The sequence below is a fragment of the Sphaerodactylus townsendi genome, linkage group LG17 (genome assembly GCF_021028975.2).
Source record: "Sphaerodactylus townsendi isolate TG3544 linkage group LG17, MPM_Stown_v2.3, whole genome shotgun sequence".
Lineage (NCBI taxonomy): Eukaryota > Metazoa > Chordata > Lepidosauria > Squamata > Sphaerodactylidae > Sphaerodactylus > Sphaerodactylus townsendi.
This window is the reverse complement of record NC_059441.1, coordinates 8,133,690-8,149,664: the sequence shown is the minus strand read 5'-3', so window position 1 is coordinate 8,149,664 and position 15,975 is coordinate 8,133,690. Positions and strand designations below refer to the sequence as shown.

Sequence of the window (15,975 nt, the reverse complement as noted above, 5' to 3'; positions counted from 1 at the left end):
TTGAAGGGCTGTTGTGAGGACGAGAGTGCGTGCAGCCGTGTGAGGAAGAGCGGGACGAAGAGGCAGATTAAAACGTCTCCGTCTGGCTTTTCCAAAAAAAATGTGCTTGAAAGCTCAGAAGGTCAAATAAGCCCGAGACGTATCGCCATGTAATTGAGTGCAATAAAACTTATTAGAATGAGGAGAACAAGGAAATTGTAATGGAAACAGGCTTTTTAAGACGCATGGAAGTTTTAAAAAAAAATATCTTTGCCTGGAAGTGCCCTGAAGGATTTCAGCCGCTGTGTTTCTTGGTGGTTTCACAGTCCCTCATCTTAGCCAGTGGTGGCGAACCTTTGGCACTCCAGATGTTATGGACTACAATTCCCATCAGCCCCTGCCATGGCCAATTGGCCATGCTGGCAGGAAGCTGATGAAATATAGTCCATAACATCTAGATATAAAGTCGCTCCCTACAGCTGCTAGCCTGTGACTGGACAGGGATACTGTTCTTTGCATCTAACCTAGGTTTTGGGGGGGGGGCTCACCCCTGACATGCTGTCCTTGCCCCCGTCTGCTCCAGTTCCTCAACAACGCTCTACAGGGAGGGCGGCAGATCCTTGTGCCCTTCGATGGTCCGAATACGAAACTAAGAGAGGAAAAGGCCTCTCTTTCCTGACTCTGTTTCTCTAAGTCCGTGGTGGCGAACCTTTGGCTCTCCAGATGTTATGGACTACAATTCCCATCAGCCCTTGCCAGCACGGCCAATTGGCCATGCTGGCAGGGGCTGATGGGAATTGTAGTCCATAACATCTGGAGAGCCAAAGGTTCGCCACCACTGCTCTCAGTTGTTCTGCGTGGGGGCAGGGGGGCACGCTGCCAGGGTTTTCCTTTACCCAGCAACCCCACAGCAAATAGGGAGGTTTCTTTCTCCCTACCCCCCCCCTCCACACACACACACACAGCCTTTCTCCCTCTCATTTGCCAACATATTTAGTACTTAACGGTAGCATTTTATGGGCTGCTTGAAATTTTAAAGTGCCCATAATGCCCCTGATGTTTCCTCGTCGCCGGGGATCAGGAATGCATTCAGCAGCTAGATATCCTTCTAAATTTATGTGCGAGACAACGACTCGCATTTCTTTCTGCTGATGAGGATTTCGGGGGAGGTGGAGGCTGGGCTCCCCAAGGTATCCTGTCCCTGTTCCTTTGTCGAGAAATAAAATGGATGAGAACTTGCATTTCAGAATAAGGAGGAGTGTGCGGGGGCAGAGCGCTGGGTTTCCCTCAAGGAATTACTGGCAGCGGCAGGAGAGGGTCCTCTTGGCGATCGGAGCGCCGTTTGCCAATTAAGGGGCCTTGTTGAGCGGCGAGTCTAGGAGGAGATGTCTGGGCCCGGCTGATAAAGCTCATTAGAGCCGCTCTCCGTTTGGGAGAAGTCTGAAGTCTGGGCACAATTTGCGAAGAAGCAGGGCTAATTGGATTAGGACGGCTCTGCCTTTCGGTGGTGGAGCCGTCTCGCGTTACCAGGCGAGGCTGGCCGGCGAGCGGAAATTTGCGAGCGAAGCACCTGGGCATTTCCTTAATGCGGCGGTAGCAATTTCTGGAGTGTGGGATTAAGTGGCTCTCTCCGTTTGGGAGATCCTAACAGGCTGTGTGACCTGGCTTTGGTTGGAGTAGGGAGCAGCAGTGGCGTAGTGGCTAAGAGCAGTGGCTAAGAGCAGGTGCATTCTGATCTGGAGGAACCGGGTTTGATTCCCAGCTCTGCCGCTTGAGCTGTGGAGGCTTATCTGGGGAATTCAGATTAGCCTGTGCACTCCCACACACGCCAGCTGGATGACCTTGGGCTAGTCACAGCTTCTCGGAGCTCTCTCAGCCCCACCCACCTCACAGGGTGTTTGTTGTGAGGGGGGAAGGGCAAGGAGATTGTCAGCCCCTTTGAGTCTCCTGCAGGAGAGAAAGTGGGGATATAAATCCAAACTCTTCTTCTTCGTCCTTTCTGACCATCAGCCTTGTGTGCAAAAAACGGTGTGCAGATCCGTGTCCAGTGTGGTGTCGTGGTTAGAACCACAGCCTGTGAGCCTGGGAGACCCAAGCTCAAACCCTTCCTGCAAGTCTAAAGCCCCTGAACTTCTAGCTTGTGTTTAGTGAGAAATTGCCGTGTTTCCCCGAAAATAAGACAGTGTCTTATATTAATTTTTTGCTCCCAAAGATGCGCCATGTCTTATTTTCAGGGGATGTCTTATTTTTAATGTGTTGTGTTCGTCGGGCATGCTTCCAAACAAAAAACTTTGCTAGGTCTTACTTTTGGGGGATGCCTTATATTTCGCACTTCAGCAAAACCTCTATTGCGTCTTATTCTCAAGGGATGTCTTATATTCGGGGAAACGGGGTAGTTCAGCATAAAGCCATGCAGAATTGACTGTCTGGTTCTATATTGTGCCCCTCTTGACTGTGAACACAGAAGCACACAAGCTGCTTTTCAAGTCATACAGGATTTGTCCTCACCTGAATGGCTGGAAACGATTCCTCTGAAGACTCTTGTGTAGCTTAAAAGCTTGCGGCCAGATCCGCTGGTCCGTGGCTCGCACGCACCTGAGGCGGGTGAGCTGTTGGTCAGCAGCTGAGCTAGTCCGTGGATAGCCAGGATTCATTGCGTAGCCGGACAGCCTCCGTCAGCTAAGCAGCAATTGTACCCCAGGGTGGAAAAAAAAAAAAGGAGAGAGCGCATCTCATAGAAGGCAGCTGCAGGAGGTAAACTCTCTGGATCTGCCAAATTCCTGGGACCAGCAGGGTGCAGGCTGTGCATCGAGACTCCAGTTGACCCAAGGACACGAGCTAGCAATATAAGCAGCTGGAATCTAGGGGTCAGGTTGAGGCCTTGTGACGTCTGAGCTGTCACCCCCAGAGAGCCAAAACTCACCCTACAGCAGTGGTGGCGAACCTATGGCACGGGTGCCAGAGGTGGCACTCAGAGCCCTCTCTGTGGGCACGCGCAAACAGAGTCATCGTCCCCCCACACACATCTTAGAGCTGGCCTGCAGGCGGCTGGAGCTCAATTATTAGCATTAAACCTAAGACCCAAGATTTTGGGGAAGCGAGGGTGCTAGGTAACCCCTGTTAAAGCGGCTTGTTAAAGCCTGCACCGATTTTCTCACGCAAAGAACGAAAAGCGGGATCGCTTTACCTGGGAGTGAGCTGGGTTTGCTGGGCAATGGGGCTTGCTTTACTGGAAGTAAACCTCCTCGAACGCGTGATTCACCCGTTGGAAGAGTTGCAGCATCGTTGCGCTTCTGAAAGCAAATCCACCCGACTACCACCAAAGCTTACTCCTGAATGCCTAGCGCCAGCCCACCTCACTGGAGCCAACCGCTTTTTTCTAAACTAAAACCTCAGCATTCCAGGGTTAAATCTGCATACATTGTTGGCGTAAAACTGCGTATAAATAAGAAATTGGGTTTTGGGTTGCAATTTGGGCACTTTCGGTCTCGCGAAAGGTTAAGCCATGGCTGACTGGCATATTCCACCAAAGCTCCCCTCAAACCTTTGAACCCGTGGGTGCTTCCAGAATTCTGACGAAGGCAGTGAGCACCATCACCCAATGTCAAGGTTATAACTCTATTAAATAGGTGTCAAACTCGCGGCCCTCCAGATGTTATGGACTACAGTTCCCATCATCCCCTGCCAGCATCATGCTGGCAGGGGATGATAAGGAACTTACAATCCATAACATCTGTGAATAACAGTTGAACTGTTATGCCTAATAGTAACTTCAACATTTTTTGAGTAGAAGCTCTATTTTTTTACAGGTTACAGCAGTGGCATTGGAGGTTAAGAGCTCGTGTATCTAATCTGGAGGAACCGGGTTTGATTCCCAGCTCTGCCGCCACAGGCTGTGGGAGGCTTCTCTGGGGAATTCAGATTAGCATGTACACTCCCACACATGCCAGCTGGGTGACCTTTGGGCTAGTCAACAGCTTCTGGAGGCTCTCTCAGCCCCACCCACCTCACAGGGGTGTTTGTTGTGAGGAGGAAGGGGCAAAGGAGATTGTAAGCTCCATTGGAGTCTCCTACAGAGGAGAAGAGGGATGTAAACCCCAAACTCTTGCTTTCCCCATTCTTATAGCTTCGATTACATGAGGTGTCCAGAGCTAGCATGGCTTCCCTCAGATGTTATGGACTACAGTTCCCATCATCCCCTTCCATCGCATTCGCGTGCTGGCAGGGGGATGATAAAACTGCAATCCACATCTGGAGGGCCGCTGACAGTTTGACACACAATATCTAATTCAAGTAACTTCAACATTTTGAGTAGAAGCTCTGTTTTTTACAGGGTACGTTTTTTATCTGCACAGCCAATAAGAAGCCCTGGTGAGCAAAAGCCCCGCCCACATTCTGAAAGCACTTGGCAGGTACCAGGAACGATGCCATGCGAGGGGGCTCCAAGGCACTCAAAGGCACCGTGTTGGGGACCCCCACCCACCCACTCCCACCCCGCCATGCCCACTCTACAGTACGGTTTTTTTTCCCAGATGCAGGTTATTTTTTATTTCACATTAAAGCAAAGGGAGGTCTTCAAACTATGGCCCTCCAGATGTTCAGAGAATACAATTCCCATGAGCCCTACCACTTGGCAGCCCATGCTGGTGCAGGGGCTGATGGGAATTGTGAGTCCCATGAGTCATCTGGGAGGGCCATAGTTTGAATACCCTGCATGAAACTCTGTCGCTTCACTGGAAAAGGGAGAGGGACTTGGCCTGGTCGATCTTGAAAGCAGTGGCCACTGCTCCTACTCTCTCAATCGTCAAGTCGTCCTCCGCGCAGGTGTTGCTGCAGCCAGAGAGACAGCCCAGGCTTTGACAGACTCCTGGGCCCAAGCATGGCGGCCCAGGCGTGGCCGAGCCTCCACCAGCTGAATTCCCGTGAGAGCAGCCTGCACATGCCATGTTGCTTGGATCTCCGGCCAGGGACGTCATGGAAGGCTCGGCGATGCTCATTCAAGAGGCCAAGCAGGCCCTGGTGGCCCCAGGAGACGCAGAGAGCCAGCAGAGGCTGGCACAGGTGAGTGGCGGGCGATGGGGTCTCGGCCCACGGTGGGGGATTCCCGGGGCTGGTGGCGCTCCGGCCTCCGGAGTTTGCTGGGCCGCCTTCTGCCTGAATCCTCTGCTTCTCTTTCTCTCTTCCCTGGAAGGTGGGCCAAGGCGGTCTCTCACTCCTTGAACAACTGCGTGAATTGCCTGCCCGGCCAGAAGGACGTGGACATGGCTCTGAAGAGCATCGGTGAATCTAGCAAGAAGCTGCTGGTGGAGTCGGTGAGACGCTCTGCGAAGAAACGTTCTGCGATTTAACGTGCGGTTTTAGATTCATGTTGTGGTGGTTTAGAAATGCAGGCCTGTAGACTAAGGCAGAGATGAGTGATTGAAGTGTGTTATATTCAGATGGCAGACTGAGTGGGTAGTGAGCAGCAGTGGCGCAGGAGGTTAAGAGCTCGTGTATCTAATCTGGAGGAACTGGGTTTGATTCCCAGCTCTGCCGCCTGAGCTGTGGAGGCTTATCTGGGGAATTCAGATTAGCCTGTGCACTCCCACACACGCCAGCTGGATGACCTTGGGCTAGTCACAGCTTCTCGGAGCTCTCTCAGCCCCACCCACCTCACAGGGTGTTTGTTGTGAGGGGGGAAGGGCAAGGAGATTGTCAGCCCCTTTGAGTTTCCTGCAGGAGAGAAAGGGGGGATATAAACCCAAACACTTCTTCTTCTTAGTGAAGAGGGAAGAGGAGAGTTGCCTGAGTGAAGAGACTGACTGAGGTTCTGTGGAGTGAGAGAAAACTCTGAATTCTTTCTAGAAGTTATTATCTTAAGTAGCAAGGGAGAAAAATCAGCTTGTTTGGAAGTCATTGTCCTCAATAACAAGTGAGGAAATATGCCTTTGTGGCTGTGTCTATTTAAGAAACTTTGAAAAAGGAGGAAAACTGCACCTACCTGAAACCATTACGCTGTTATACTTCCAAATAATCTCTGTTTATGTTTAAGAGAAAGCAACTGTTATGTTGGGGTAAGGGGATCCCTTTGATTTCAGAGCCACCCCAGTGTGCTGACCCCTCTACCATTCTACCAAATATACCAAAGCCATCCTGTTCTTTAGATCCAACTCAAAATTGTATTGTCGAAGGCTTTCACGGCCGGATTCAACTGGTTCTGGTGGGTAGGAGCAGCAGTGGCGTAGGAGGTTAAGAGCTGATGTATCTAATCTGGAGGAACCGGGTTTGATTCCCAGCTCTGCCGCCTGAAGCTGGCTATGGAGAGCTTATCTGGGGAATTCAGATGTAGCCTGTGCACTCCACAGGCGCCAGCTAGGTGCCCTTGGGGCTGAAGTCACAGCTTCACCGGAACTCTTTCAGCCCCACCCTACACTCACAGGGTTTTGTTGTGATGGGGGGAAGGGCAAGGAGATTATCAGCTGCTTTGAGTCTCCTGCAGGAGAGGAAGCGGGGGATATAAATCCCAAACTCTTCTTCTTCTTTTTTTCCGGGCTTGTGTGGCGTGGTCACAGATGGATCCACCAGACCCGCGACCCTGCAACCACTTCCACCAAGAACCAACTAAAATTCCTTTACAGGTGTTGCATATAAGAGGTCTCAGAAAAGAGCTCTCAGTATATCTTTAACTTCAGTTGCCAGCACATTCTCAAATGGGTTTCCTCCTCCCATCTGCCACCTCCTGAAAGCCAAGTCGGCTGCTGTGCCGTTTGAGAGCCCCCCGTCCTGGTCCCAGACGGCCGGCCGCTAACCCCAAGCTTCTGCCCCCTCCTAGCTGCCTCCCAGTTCAAAATCATTCCAAGAGGAGCTCCAAGCCCGAGGCTAGAACCAGAGCTCGCGGCCGAGCCTGAACCAGTCCGGTAGGGAGAGAGGTGGTCTGCCAGCCTTGTAGGCCAGGGAGAAGCCAGAGGCCGGAGAGCTGGCCGCGGCTTCCGGGAAGTTTAGTGAGGATTTCGATGAGTTTCTGGATGCCGGGATTGAAATGGCCGGGCAAGCTCAGGTGAGGTTCGCTGCTCCTTCGGTTTAATGCGGGTCCAAGAGGGATGTTTTCCTGCGTAGAGCTCCCCTTTGCATAAGAACTTAAGAAAGAGCCTAGCTCTATGGTGGCGAACCTTTGGCACTCCAGTTGTTATGGACTACAATTCCCATCAGCCCCTTCCCAGCATGACTGGCCCATGTGGCTGAAAACTGATGAAGAGTGTAATCATTATCAACATCTGGAATTACCAAAAGAGTCCGCCACCACTAACTATGGAATCAGACCAGAGTCCATCAGTAGTCCCAGCGCTCTGCCTACTTGCAGTGGCCCACCAGGGATGCCTTTGGGGAGCTCACCTGCAGGAGGTGAAAGCAATGGCCGCCTGCTGCTGCTGCTCCTGAGCACCTGGTCTGCTCAGGCATTTGCAACCTCAGATCAAGGAGAATCAAGATTGGCAGCCATAGATCGACTTCTCCTCCATAAGAAATCCTGACCAAGAAGCCCCTTTAGAAGCTATCCTAGAGTGAGTGGCCCATCCCACCACCTCCTGTAGCGGAATTCTTTAGAGCGCCGATCCATGGCATTTGGCATTGAAGAAATGTTTCCTTTTATTAGTCCTAATTCTGCCCCCCAGTATTTTCAATGGATGCCCCCTGGTTCTAGTATTGTGAGAAAGAGAGAAAAATGTCTCTCACCCTTATTGGCATGTATGAAAATTCCAAGGGCAGAATGAATAACATCTCTCTCTCTCTCTCTCTCTCTCTCTCTCTCTCTTTCTCCATCCATCCATCCATCCATCCATCCATCCATCCATCCATCCATCCATCCATCCATCCATCCATCCATCCATCCATCCATCCATCCATCCATCCATCCATCCATCCATCCATCCATCCATCCGTCCATCCATCCATCCATCCATCCATCATCATCCAGTCCATCCCGTCCGTCCGTCCAATCCGTCCGTCCATCCCATCCATCCCGTCTATCTATCTCATGTCTGTCTATCTATCTGTCTGTCTATCTATCTCTCTGTCTCTCTATCTATCTATCTCATCTGTCTATCTATCTATCTATCTATCTATCTATCTATCTATCTATCTATCTATCTATCTATCTATCTATCTATCTATCTATCTATCTATCAGTTTTATATTGCTGCCCTCCACAGAGAATTCAAGGTGATGTCAACATTAATCATACAAACATTTAAAATCAGCTAAACAATCAATACCCAATAATTAAGAACCACATATACATTACAGACGGTTTTAAAACTCCCATCCCTCCCCCTTACTTGTACCCACAGGAGGCCTGATGTGTATGATATGGCGAGATGTTGGCGTTGCCCCGGCTGGCCAAATGCCTGGTGGAACAGGTCCATTTTGCAGGCCCTCTTGCGAGCCTCTATGGGGCCACTTGAGACCCTGATCTCACCTGGGGCCTGTGCCCACCAAGTAGAGGGCAGGACTTTTGGCCCTAGCCTGTACTTCAGGTGGAACAGACTCCCCAGGTGGATATCAAAACCTGTGGGACTTACAGGAGAAATAATGAAAACCAACCCAGGGATAAGCTTTGGGGCCAAGGGATTTTAGAACATGATCATGCAAGCTGAGTCATACATGATGGTGGAACCGTACCAGTTAGCTGCAGCCGAGGAGGCAAGGGATGCTGCCTGCCTTTCTGGTTGAACAGGCTGCCGATCCTCCTGCAGACCAAACAATGGCTGCTTAAGTTTGTACCCAGAAGTGAGGAGACAGGCAGGGCAGCTGACAAATGGAATACTGATTGAAGCTCCTCTGCTTTCTCTGTCAAGAAGGACTCTATTGTTGAGGCTGCTTGACCGTCGCTTCGTTCCCGTCGCCGTGAGCAGAAGCCACCCAAACCGCGGGGAGGCCATTCAGAGCTCTCCATCAGCTGCCCGGCATGTTAGGCGATTTCCTGTCTCACCTGCTTGCTTCATGCCCTGTCTCTCCTCTGTGGGTTTCCAGACTAAAGAGGACCAGATTCAGGTGATTGGGAACCTGAAAAACATCTCCATGGCTTCCAGCAAACTGCTCTTGGCGGCCAAGTCTCTGTCGGTGGATCCCGGAGCTCCCAACGCCAAGAACCTGCTGGCCGCCGCTGCAAGGTGAGGTCTGAAGGTGGTCAGAGGTGGGATCCAGCAGGTTCTCACAGGTTCCCGAGAGTAGGTTACTAATTATTTGTGTGTGCCGAGAGGGGGTTACTAATGGGTGATTTTGCCACGTGATTTTTGCCTTGAATTAAGCCCCTCCTCTCATGTAGCAGCAGAACTAGCCAAACAGTCTAGCAGGAGGTGCGGCGTGTGTGGCAGCCTGCTTATAAGTGCGATGCGTTTTCATTGGGACCGGTAGCGCTTGACTGCGTCCTTGCCACAGCCCGCCCAGGAATGCCCTGCCCGGAATGCCTGGCCACACCCCGTCGTGCCCTTAGCCCCCATTGGTGCCTACGTCACAGTTTGAATCCCACCACCATGGGAACCTGTTACTAAAATTTTTGGATCCCACCACTGAAGGTGGTCTTAGAGTGGACGTCCTAATCCTGAAAGCCAAACAATGGCCGAACAAGCTGCAATTCCCTCCATGGAAGATTGTAGCATGGCAAAACACAAGCAACTTTTGTTTTGGATAAGGGTTTTCATCAATCTAGATCTGGGGTCTGCAACCTGTGGCTCTCCAGATGTTCATAGTTCTAGTTCCCATCAGCCCTGCCCAGCAGCGTAGTGGCAGGGGCACAGTGGAAAGAGTATGAATCAATGTAACATCTGGAGAGCACTGGAGATACAATTGTCTAAGATTCCTTCAAATGAAACATATTTAGAGAATCTGGCAACCCTGGTTTGCTACTTTAAGGGAAGAGATAGATATTGATTTCCCATCCAATTGATTTTTCAAAAGAAATAATAATAACATGTACCAAGAATTAGATGTGAACAATTTAGTATTAGACAGACAGTTTGATTAGACATAAAGAAACATAACATTGGGTTTCAGAGGTTTACATAAACTGCCTAGCAATGTTAAAGAGTATTTAATAAATGAATATATTCTTTTTTGGAAAGGAGAAAGTAAGCTCTTTATATAGACAGAATTATAGAAATTGAATTTATTTAATTGCATCAATTTGTTGTATTAACCTGAATATATATCAGATTGATTACTTTATTATATATTATTTGTTGTTGATGCCATTACTCATGTATGTTATTATTACCAAAATGCAAAAATAAAATCTATTAAGTGACGGGGGGTGGGGGGGTGACCAGGTGGGTCTCTATTTTGTTTCGTGGCAGGCCTCTTCTGGAAGCTGAGTGGGTGGAGAAGGTGGAGAAATTCATCAGTGGGGCTGTGGGGGGTTGTTGGGAGGTGGCATCTTTCCCAACAAGGTCTGTCGCAGGGATGTTGAGTCTGTGATTTCTTGGAAACTCTGGGATCCTCTGAAAATTTCTTGAAGATCAGAAATGGCACAACAGCTTCCCCGCGTGACAGGTTGCCTGCTGACCTCCTCCTTTGGAGGTTTTTAAAAAGAGGCTGGATTAACATATGCCAGGAGTGCTTTGATTGTGTGTTCCTGCATGGCAGAGGGTTGGACTGGATGGCCACTGGGGGGCTCTTCCAACTCTGTGATTTCTATTATTCTATGAGTCTATGCCCGTGGTGGCGAACCTTTGGCACTACAGATGTTATGGACTACAATTCCCATCAGCCCCTTCCAGCATGGCCAATTGGCCCATGCTGGAAGACGATAAGTAATGATCCATAACATCCTGGAAGTATAACCGCCACCACTAATCCTATGCTCTCTGCAGTGAAGTGTATCGCACTGAGATAGAGTGTATTACACACTGCTTATATGCACAGAGAGCGTGTTACACAATGGGCGCAGTGTGTAGCGCGCTTTTCTCTGTGATATACCTGTGAAAGATACCCGGCCACAGATGCGAAGAAATGTTAGGAACAAAGATCTACCACGGACCACAGCCAGCAGCCGGAAGCCACCACAACCAGTTAGATCCGGCTGTGAAAGCCTTCGACAAAGAAGGGATGTTCATTCACGAGAAGCCCATCTCCCCTGCAGCACCCTGGACACCTGTGTCCTTCAGCCACAGCTCTTGCAACCTGCGGCTCTCCAATTGGCCATACAGCGGGGGGCTGATGGGAGTATGGTTCGCGAACATCTGGGAGAGCCACGGAGTTGCTGAATCCCCTAACCAACCCATAGATTGTCAGGCTTCATGACCCTCAGATGTTATGGACTACAGTTCCCATCATCCCCTGCCAGCATCATGCTGGCAGGGGGATGATAAGGGAACTGTAATCCCTGTAGCATCTGGAGACGCTGAACCTGGTGCTACAATAATGTCTATGAGCCTCTCTCACCTGAAAGGAAGGTTCCTTATACCAGAGGAATGAGCCACGAGTGAAGGGAAAGCAAAGCATAAAGATTGACCAGCCTTTTAACAAATATATCTTTGTGTCTCATCTTTCAGGGCTGTGACTGAAAGTATAAACCAGTTGATTACTTTGTGCACCCAGCAAGCACCTGGGCAGAAGGAGTGTGACAACGCTCTCCGGGAGCTGGAGGTATCGTGGTACTTCCTAGATTTGTAAAGTGTGGCAGGACTTGTTTTGATGATTAGCAAAACGGTCAGAAATGGCTGAGTGCTGATAATAGACTGTATCCTCTGGTGGAGAATCCCCCATGGTGCCAGTCATGTTCTCTAGTTTCCATCTGTGGCCGATTGCACACCAGGCAGGTGCTGCATGATGGGGGCAAATATATGTACAAGATTTCTTATCCATAATACTTTTTATTAATTTCCTTCTTTAAAAAACACACTGAACATAAAACATACATGAAACCATTGAAACACATAAGACATCAACAAATATTAGCATGTAACAAATGACCCACATTGACAGTTACCCAAAGCATAATCCTATCACTACTAACTACCCATAGCACGTAACACATAATTCAATGCATCTAAATCAAATCGAGTTACTTCATATTCTTTGGTAATTTATTCTTTAGCTTTAATAAGCTTAAATATCTATACTATACTACATATTTTTTTTCATTTCCATATTTTTAATATTTAACCTGAAAATATGCCTTGTATTTTCCTTGGCAATGCTATATGTCCTTCATATTTTAATTTAAATAAATTTCTTGCACTTCTTATCTAAGGCCCACTTTCAATAATCCCATAAAATAGCCAGTTTTCTCCTCTCCCTTCCTCCTCCTCTTCTTCTTCTTCTTTTTCTTCTTCTCCTCTTCCTTCTCCTCCTCCTCTTCTTCTCCTATTCTTCTGTTCCTCTTCCTTCTTCTCCTCCTCCTCCTCTCCTTCTCCTCCTCCTCTTCTTCTTTTTCTTCTTCTTCTTTTTCTTCTCCTCTTCCTCCTCCTCCTCCTTTTCTTCTTCTTCTTCTTCTTCTTCTTCTTCTTCTTCTCCTCCTCTTCCTTCTCCTCCTCCTCCTCCTTTTCTTCTTCTTCTTCTTCTTCTTCTTCTTCTTCTTCTTCTTCTTCTTCTCCTCCTCCTCTTCCTTCTCTTCCTCCTCCTCCTCTTCTTCTTCTTCTTTTTCTTCTTCTCCTCTTCTTCTTCTTCTTCTGTTCCTCCTCCTTCTCCTCCTCCTCCTCTTCTTCTCCTCTTCCTTCTCTTCCTCCTCCTCCTCTTCCTCTTCTTCTCCTCCTCCTCTTCTTCTTCTGTTCCTCCTCCTTCTCTTCCTCCTCCTCCTCCTCTCCCTTCCTCCTCCTCTTCTTCTTCTTCTTTTTCTTCTTCTCCTCTTCCTTCTCCTCCTCCTCTTCTTCTCCTATTCTTCTGTTCCTCTTCCTTCTTCTCCTCCTCCTCCTCTCCTTCTCCTCCTCCTCTTCTTCTTTTTCTTCTTCTTCTTTTTCTTCTCCTCTTCCTCCTCCTCCTCCTTTTCTTCTTCTTCTTCTTCTTCTTCTTCTTCTTCTTCTCCTCCTCTTCCTTCTCCTCCTCCTCCTCCTTTTCTTCTTCTTCTTCTTCTTCTTCTTCTTCTTCTTCTTCTTCTTCTTCTCCTCCTCCTCTTCCTTCTCCTCCTCCTCCTCCTCCTTTTCTTCTTCTTCTTCTTCTTCTTCTTCTTCTTCTTCTTCTTCTTCTTCTTCTTCTTCTTCTTCTTCTTCTTCTTCTTCTTCTCCTCTTCCTTCTCCTCCTCCTCCTCCTCTGTCTTCAGTCCTGGGTCACATCCAGGAAAGCTCTGCATCTCGGTGCATGCTGAGAGGTTTTTCTCGTATCACTTTCCCCACAGGTGCTTGGAGAGGCGATGGCCGGGATTTCTCAGAACGCCAAGATGGGGGACCTGCCCGTCTTCGGGGACTGCGTCGGGGTGGCCTCCAAGGCCCTCTGTGGCCTCACTGAAGCAGCGGCCCAGGCAAGTTTCCGGCTGCTGGTCCATTCCATAAACACGGCGGCTGTTCATATTTCCTGCAGCTGTCATTTCAAATGTACAAACTCCAGAAAACCCGTTCAAGTGGGAACGGCTCCTTCCATGGGTGACCCCCAAGTGGCACGGACCCGGAAGGCGGGAGGGGCGAGAAACGCCTTCTGAGAGTTTGCTTTGATCTGCATCTAGGCGGCTTACCTGGTGGGCATCTCCGATCCAAACAGCCAGGCTGGCCAGCAGGGGCTTGTGGACCCGATCCAGTTCGCCAGGGCCAACCAGGCTATCCAAATGGCGTGTCAGAACTTGGTAGACCCAGCAAGTAGCCCATCCCAGGTAAGGTACTCTAGGAGATATTCTGCCATTGAGAGCCTTCCCCTCCTGTAAGGAGTCTCAGAGCGGCTTACAAACTCCTTTCCCTTCCTCCTGCCACAACAGACACCTTCTGAGGCAGGGTATAAATCCAAACTCTTCATCTTCATTGTGCATAGATCAGGGGTCCCCAAACTACGGCCCGGGGGCCAAATGTGGCCCCCTGAAGGCATTTATCCGGCCCGCCAGGCATGGCGGCGATGGCTCCATTCATGTGCAGTGGGGGCTCGAGTGGGGGCTGTTGATTGCAGTTACATGATGGCACCCCCAAATCTCCATGAATTTTCTGACCCAGAGTTGGAAACCTTACGTGGCAACTCCAGCTCCGCCCTTCCCTCTTGGCTACTCCATGTGTTGCTCTCAGGCTTTCTGTTCCGCCTCACTCCCATTGGCATCAGCCAGGCTGGCGATCGGCTCGCTGGCTGCTAGGGAGGAAAGAACCCAGGAAGATACCTGATCCTGGGTTAGATGGAATGCTTCATTGGGAAAGTTCTGCCTTTTTTTTTTTACAGGGGAAGGTATTCCACAGCCTCCCCAACAATATTTGGAGCCCACCCTGTACTTGACATACTTTGGTCACTGCTCTAAAAATAGACCATGACAGAAAGGCTGAAAGGTGAAATCAAACATTTTACAATCATTTGTGCATAGGAATTTGTTCATAGTTTTTTTTGTCCGGCCCTCCAACAGTCTGAGGGACAGTGAACTGGCCCCCTGTTTAAAAAGTTTGGGGACCCCTGGCATAGATGCTCTGCTACATCTGTGGCAATTCTTCTGGGGATGATGGGACACTTATCTTTGATCACTGATGCCCACAAATGTATGCCCCAGGTAGGGGCGTAACGAGGCAAACTGTAGCCCTGGGCAAAACCTGAGTTGGACGCCACCCCCATGGGCGGCCACCCCACCGTGACCCAAAAAGTTTTTTTGCACCAGGTCATTGGTGCCTGCAGGGGGTGCATTTTTAGACATATTGCCACCACAATTTCAGCATATCATCAGGAGACCGCCCTAATGATACTCCCCAGGTTTGGTGCAGTTTGGTTCAGGGAGGCCAAAGTTATGGACCCTCAAAGGTGTAGCCCCCATCTCCTAGCTCCCATTGGAAACAATGGAGGATGGGAGCACCCCCTTTGGGAGTCCATAACTTTGGACCCCCTGAACCAAACTTCTTCTAACCTGGGGGGTAGAATAGAGACAATCTCCTGATGATACCATGAAACTTTGAAAGTGCAGCTAACCTAAAAACTGCGTCCCTGCGGAGGCCAAAAATGAAAAACCACTAAAAAATACCCAAAAGCGAACCCTGCATTTTTTGGTACTTTACAAGGTGATGCCCTGGGCAGCTGCCCACCTTGCCCAATGGGCATTACGCCCCTGGCCCCAGGGTCCTCTGCAGCATTGGAAGGGATTGTGAAATATAGCTCAAAAATTAAAAGGAGATTAGACAAATTCGTGGGGGAGAGATCAATCAAAGAAGCATTCCTGATTGTTCCTCTTTTTCCCACCCATACCCCAGAGCCGGTCCCCAAATTAGCCTTCCAGTGGGAGCGCCAGCCCGGAAACCCTCCCGTCCCCTTCCAGCGTCTCTCACTCTTGCCGCTCAGCTGCCTTCTCTGCTTCACAGGTTTTATCAGCTGCAACAATTGTGGCCAAGCACACTTCCGCTCTGTGCAACGCTTGCCGAATTGCGTCCTCGAAGACAGCCAACCCGGTCGCGAAGAGGCACTTTGTGCAGTCGGCGAAGGAGGTTGCAAACAGTACGGCCAACCTGGTTAAAACGATCAAGGTAGGCGTGCTTCCTTCAGCCGGAGGCAGCGTTCAGGGGCCAAAGTGACGGCCACGGTCCAACAAGTAGGTAAACAGAGTTGACTGTAATGGCTTCAAAAAACAATCAGATTATTTCTTAGGGGAAGTTGTTTTCGCTTTGGCGAAGGGATCGGGTTTGCAAATACACACAGGACTCACAGTTCTGGATTTTTCCGGGAGGTCTTAGCTCCTGTGCAGAGGCATACTGGGGGTAAATGGTGCCTGGAGACAAATTGTCTCCAGGACGCCCCCAGCTCTGCCCCTGATGCCCCCAGGCTCCACCCCCTGCCCTTGACCCCGCCCATGTCACCATGGACATGGGCAAGGTCTAGGGTGCCCACCTCCCCCCGCCAGACTCCCCCTGCCAGCTGGGAGCC

The 15,975-nt window shown here is 49.7% G+C and overlaps 1 protein-coding gene across 1 annotated transcript in view; it reads left to right on the top strand.

The window, feature by feature from the left end:
• TLN2 (talin 2) overlaps window positions 1-15,975 on the top strand; it is a 118,248-nt gene that overhangs the window by 53,281 nt on the left and 48,992 nt on the right. The window contains 9 exon segments of the mRNA XM_048519708.1: window positions 4,804-4,910; window positions 4,912-5,042; window positions 5,174-5,291; window positions 6,791-7,015; window positions 8,986-9,125; window positions 11,505-11,598; window positions 13,286-13,408; window positions 13,610-13,753; window positions 15,417-15,578. Of these exon segments, the coding sequence (XP_048375665.1) occupies window positions 4,804-4,910; window positions 4,912-5,042; window positions 5,174-5,291; window positions 6,791-7,015; window positions 8,986-9,125; window positions 11,505-11,598; window positions 13,286-13,408; window positions 13,610-13,753; window positions 15,417-15,578 (1,244 nt within the window).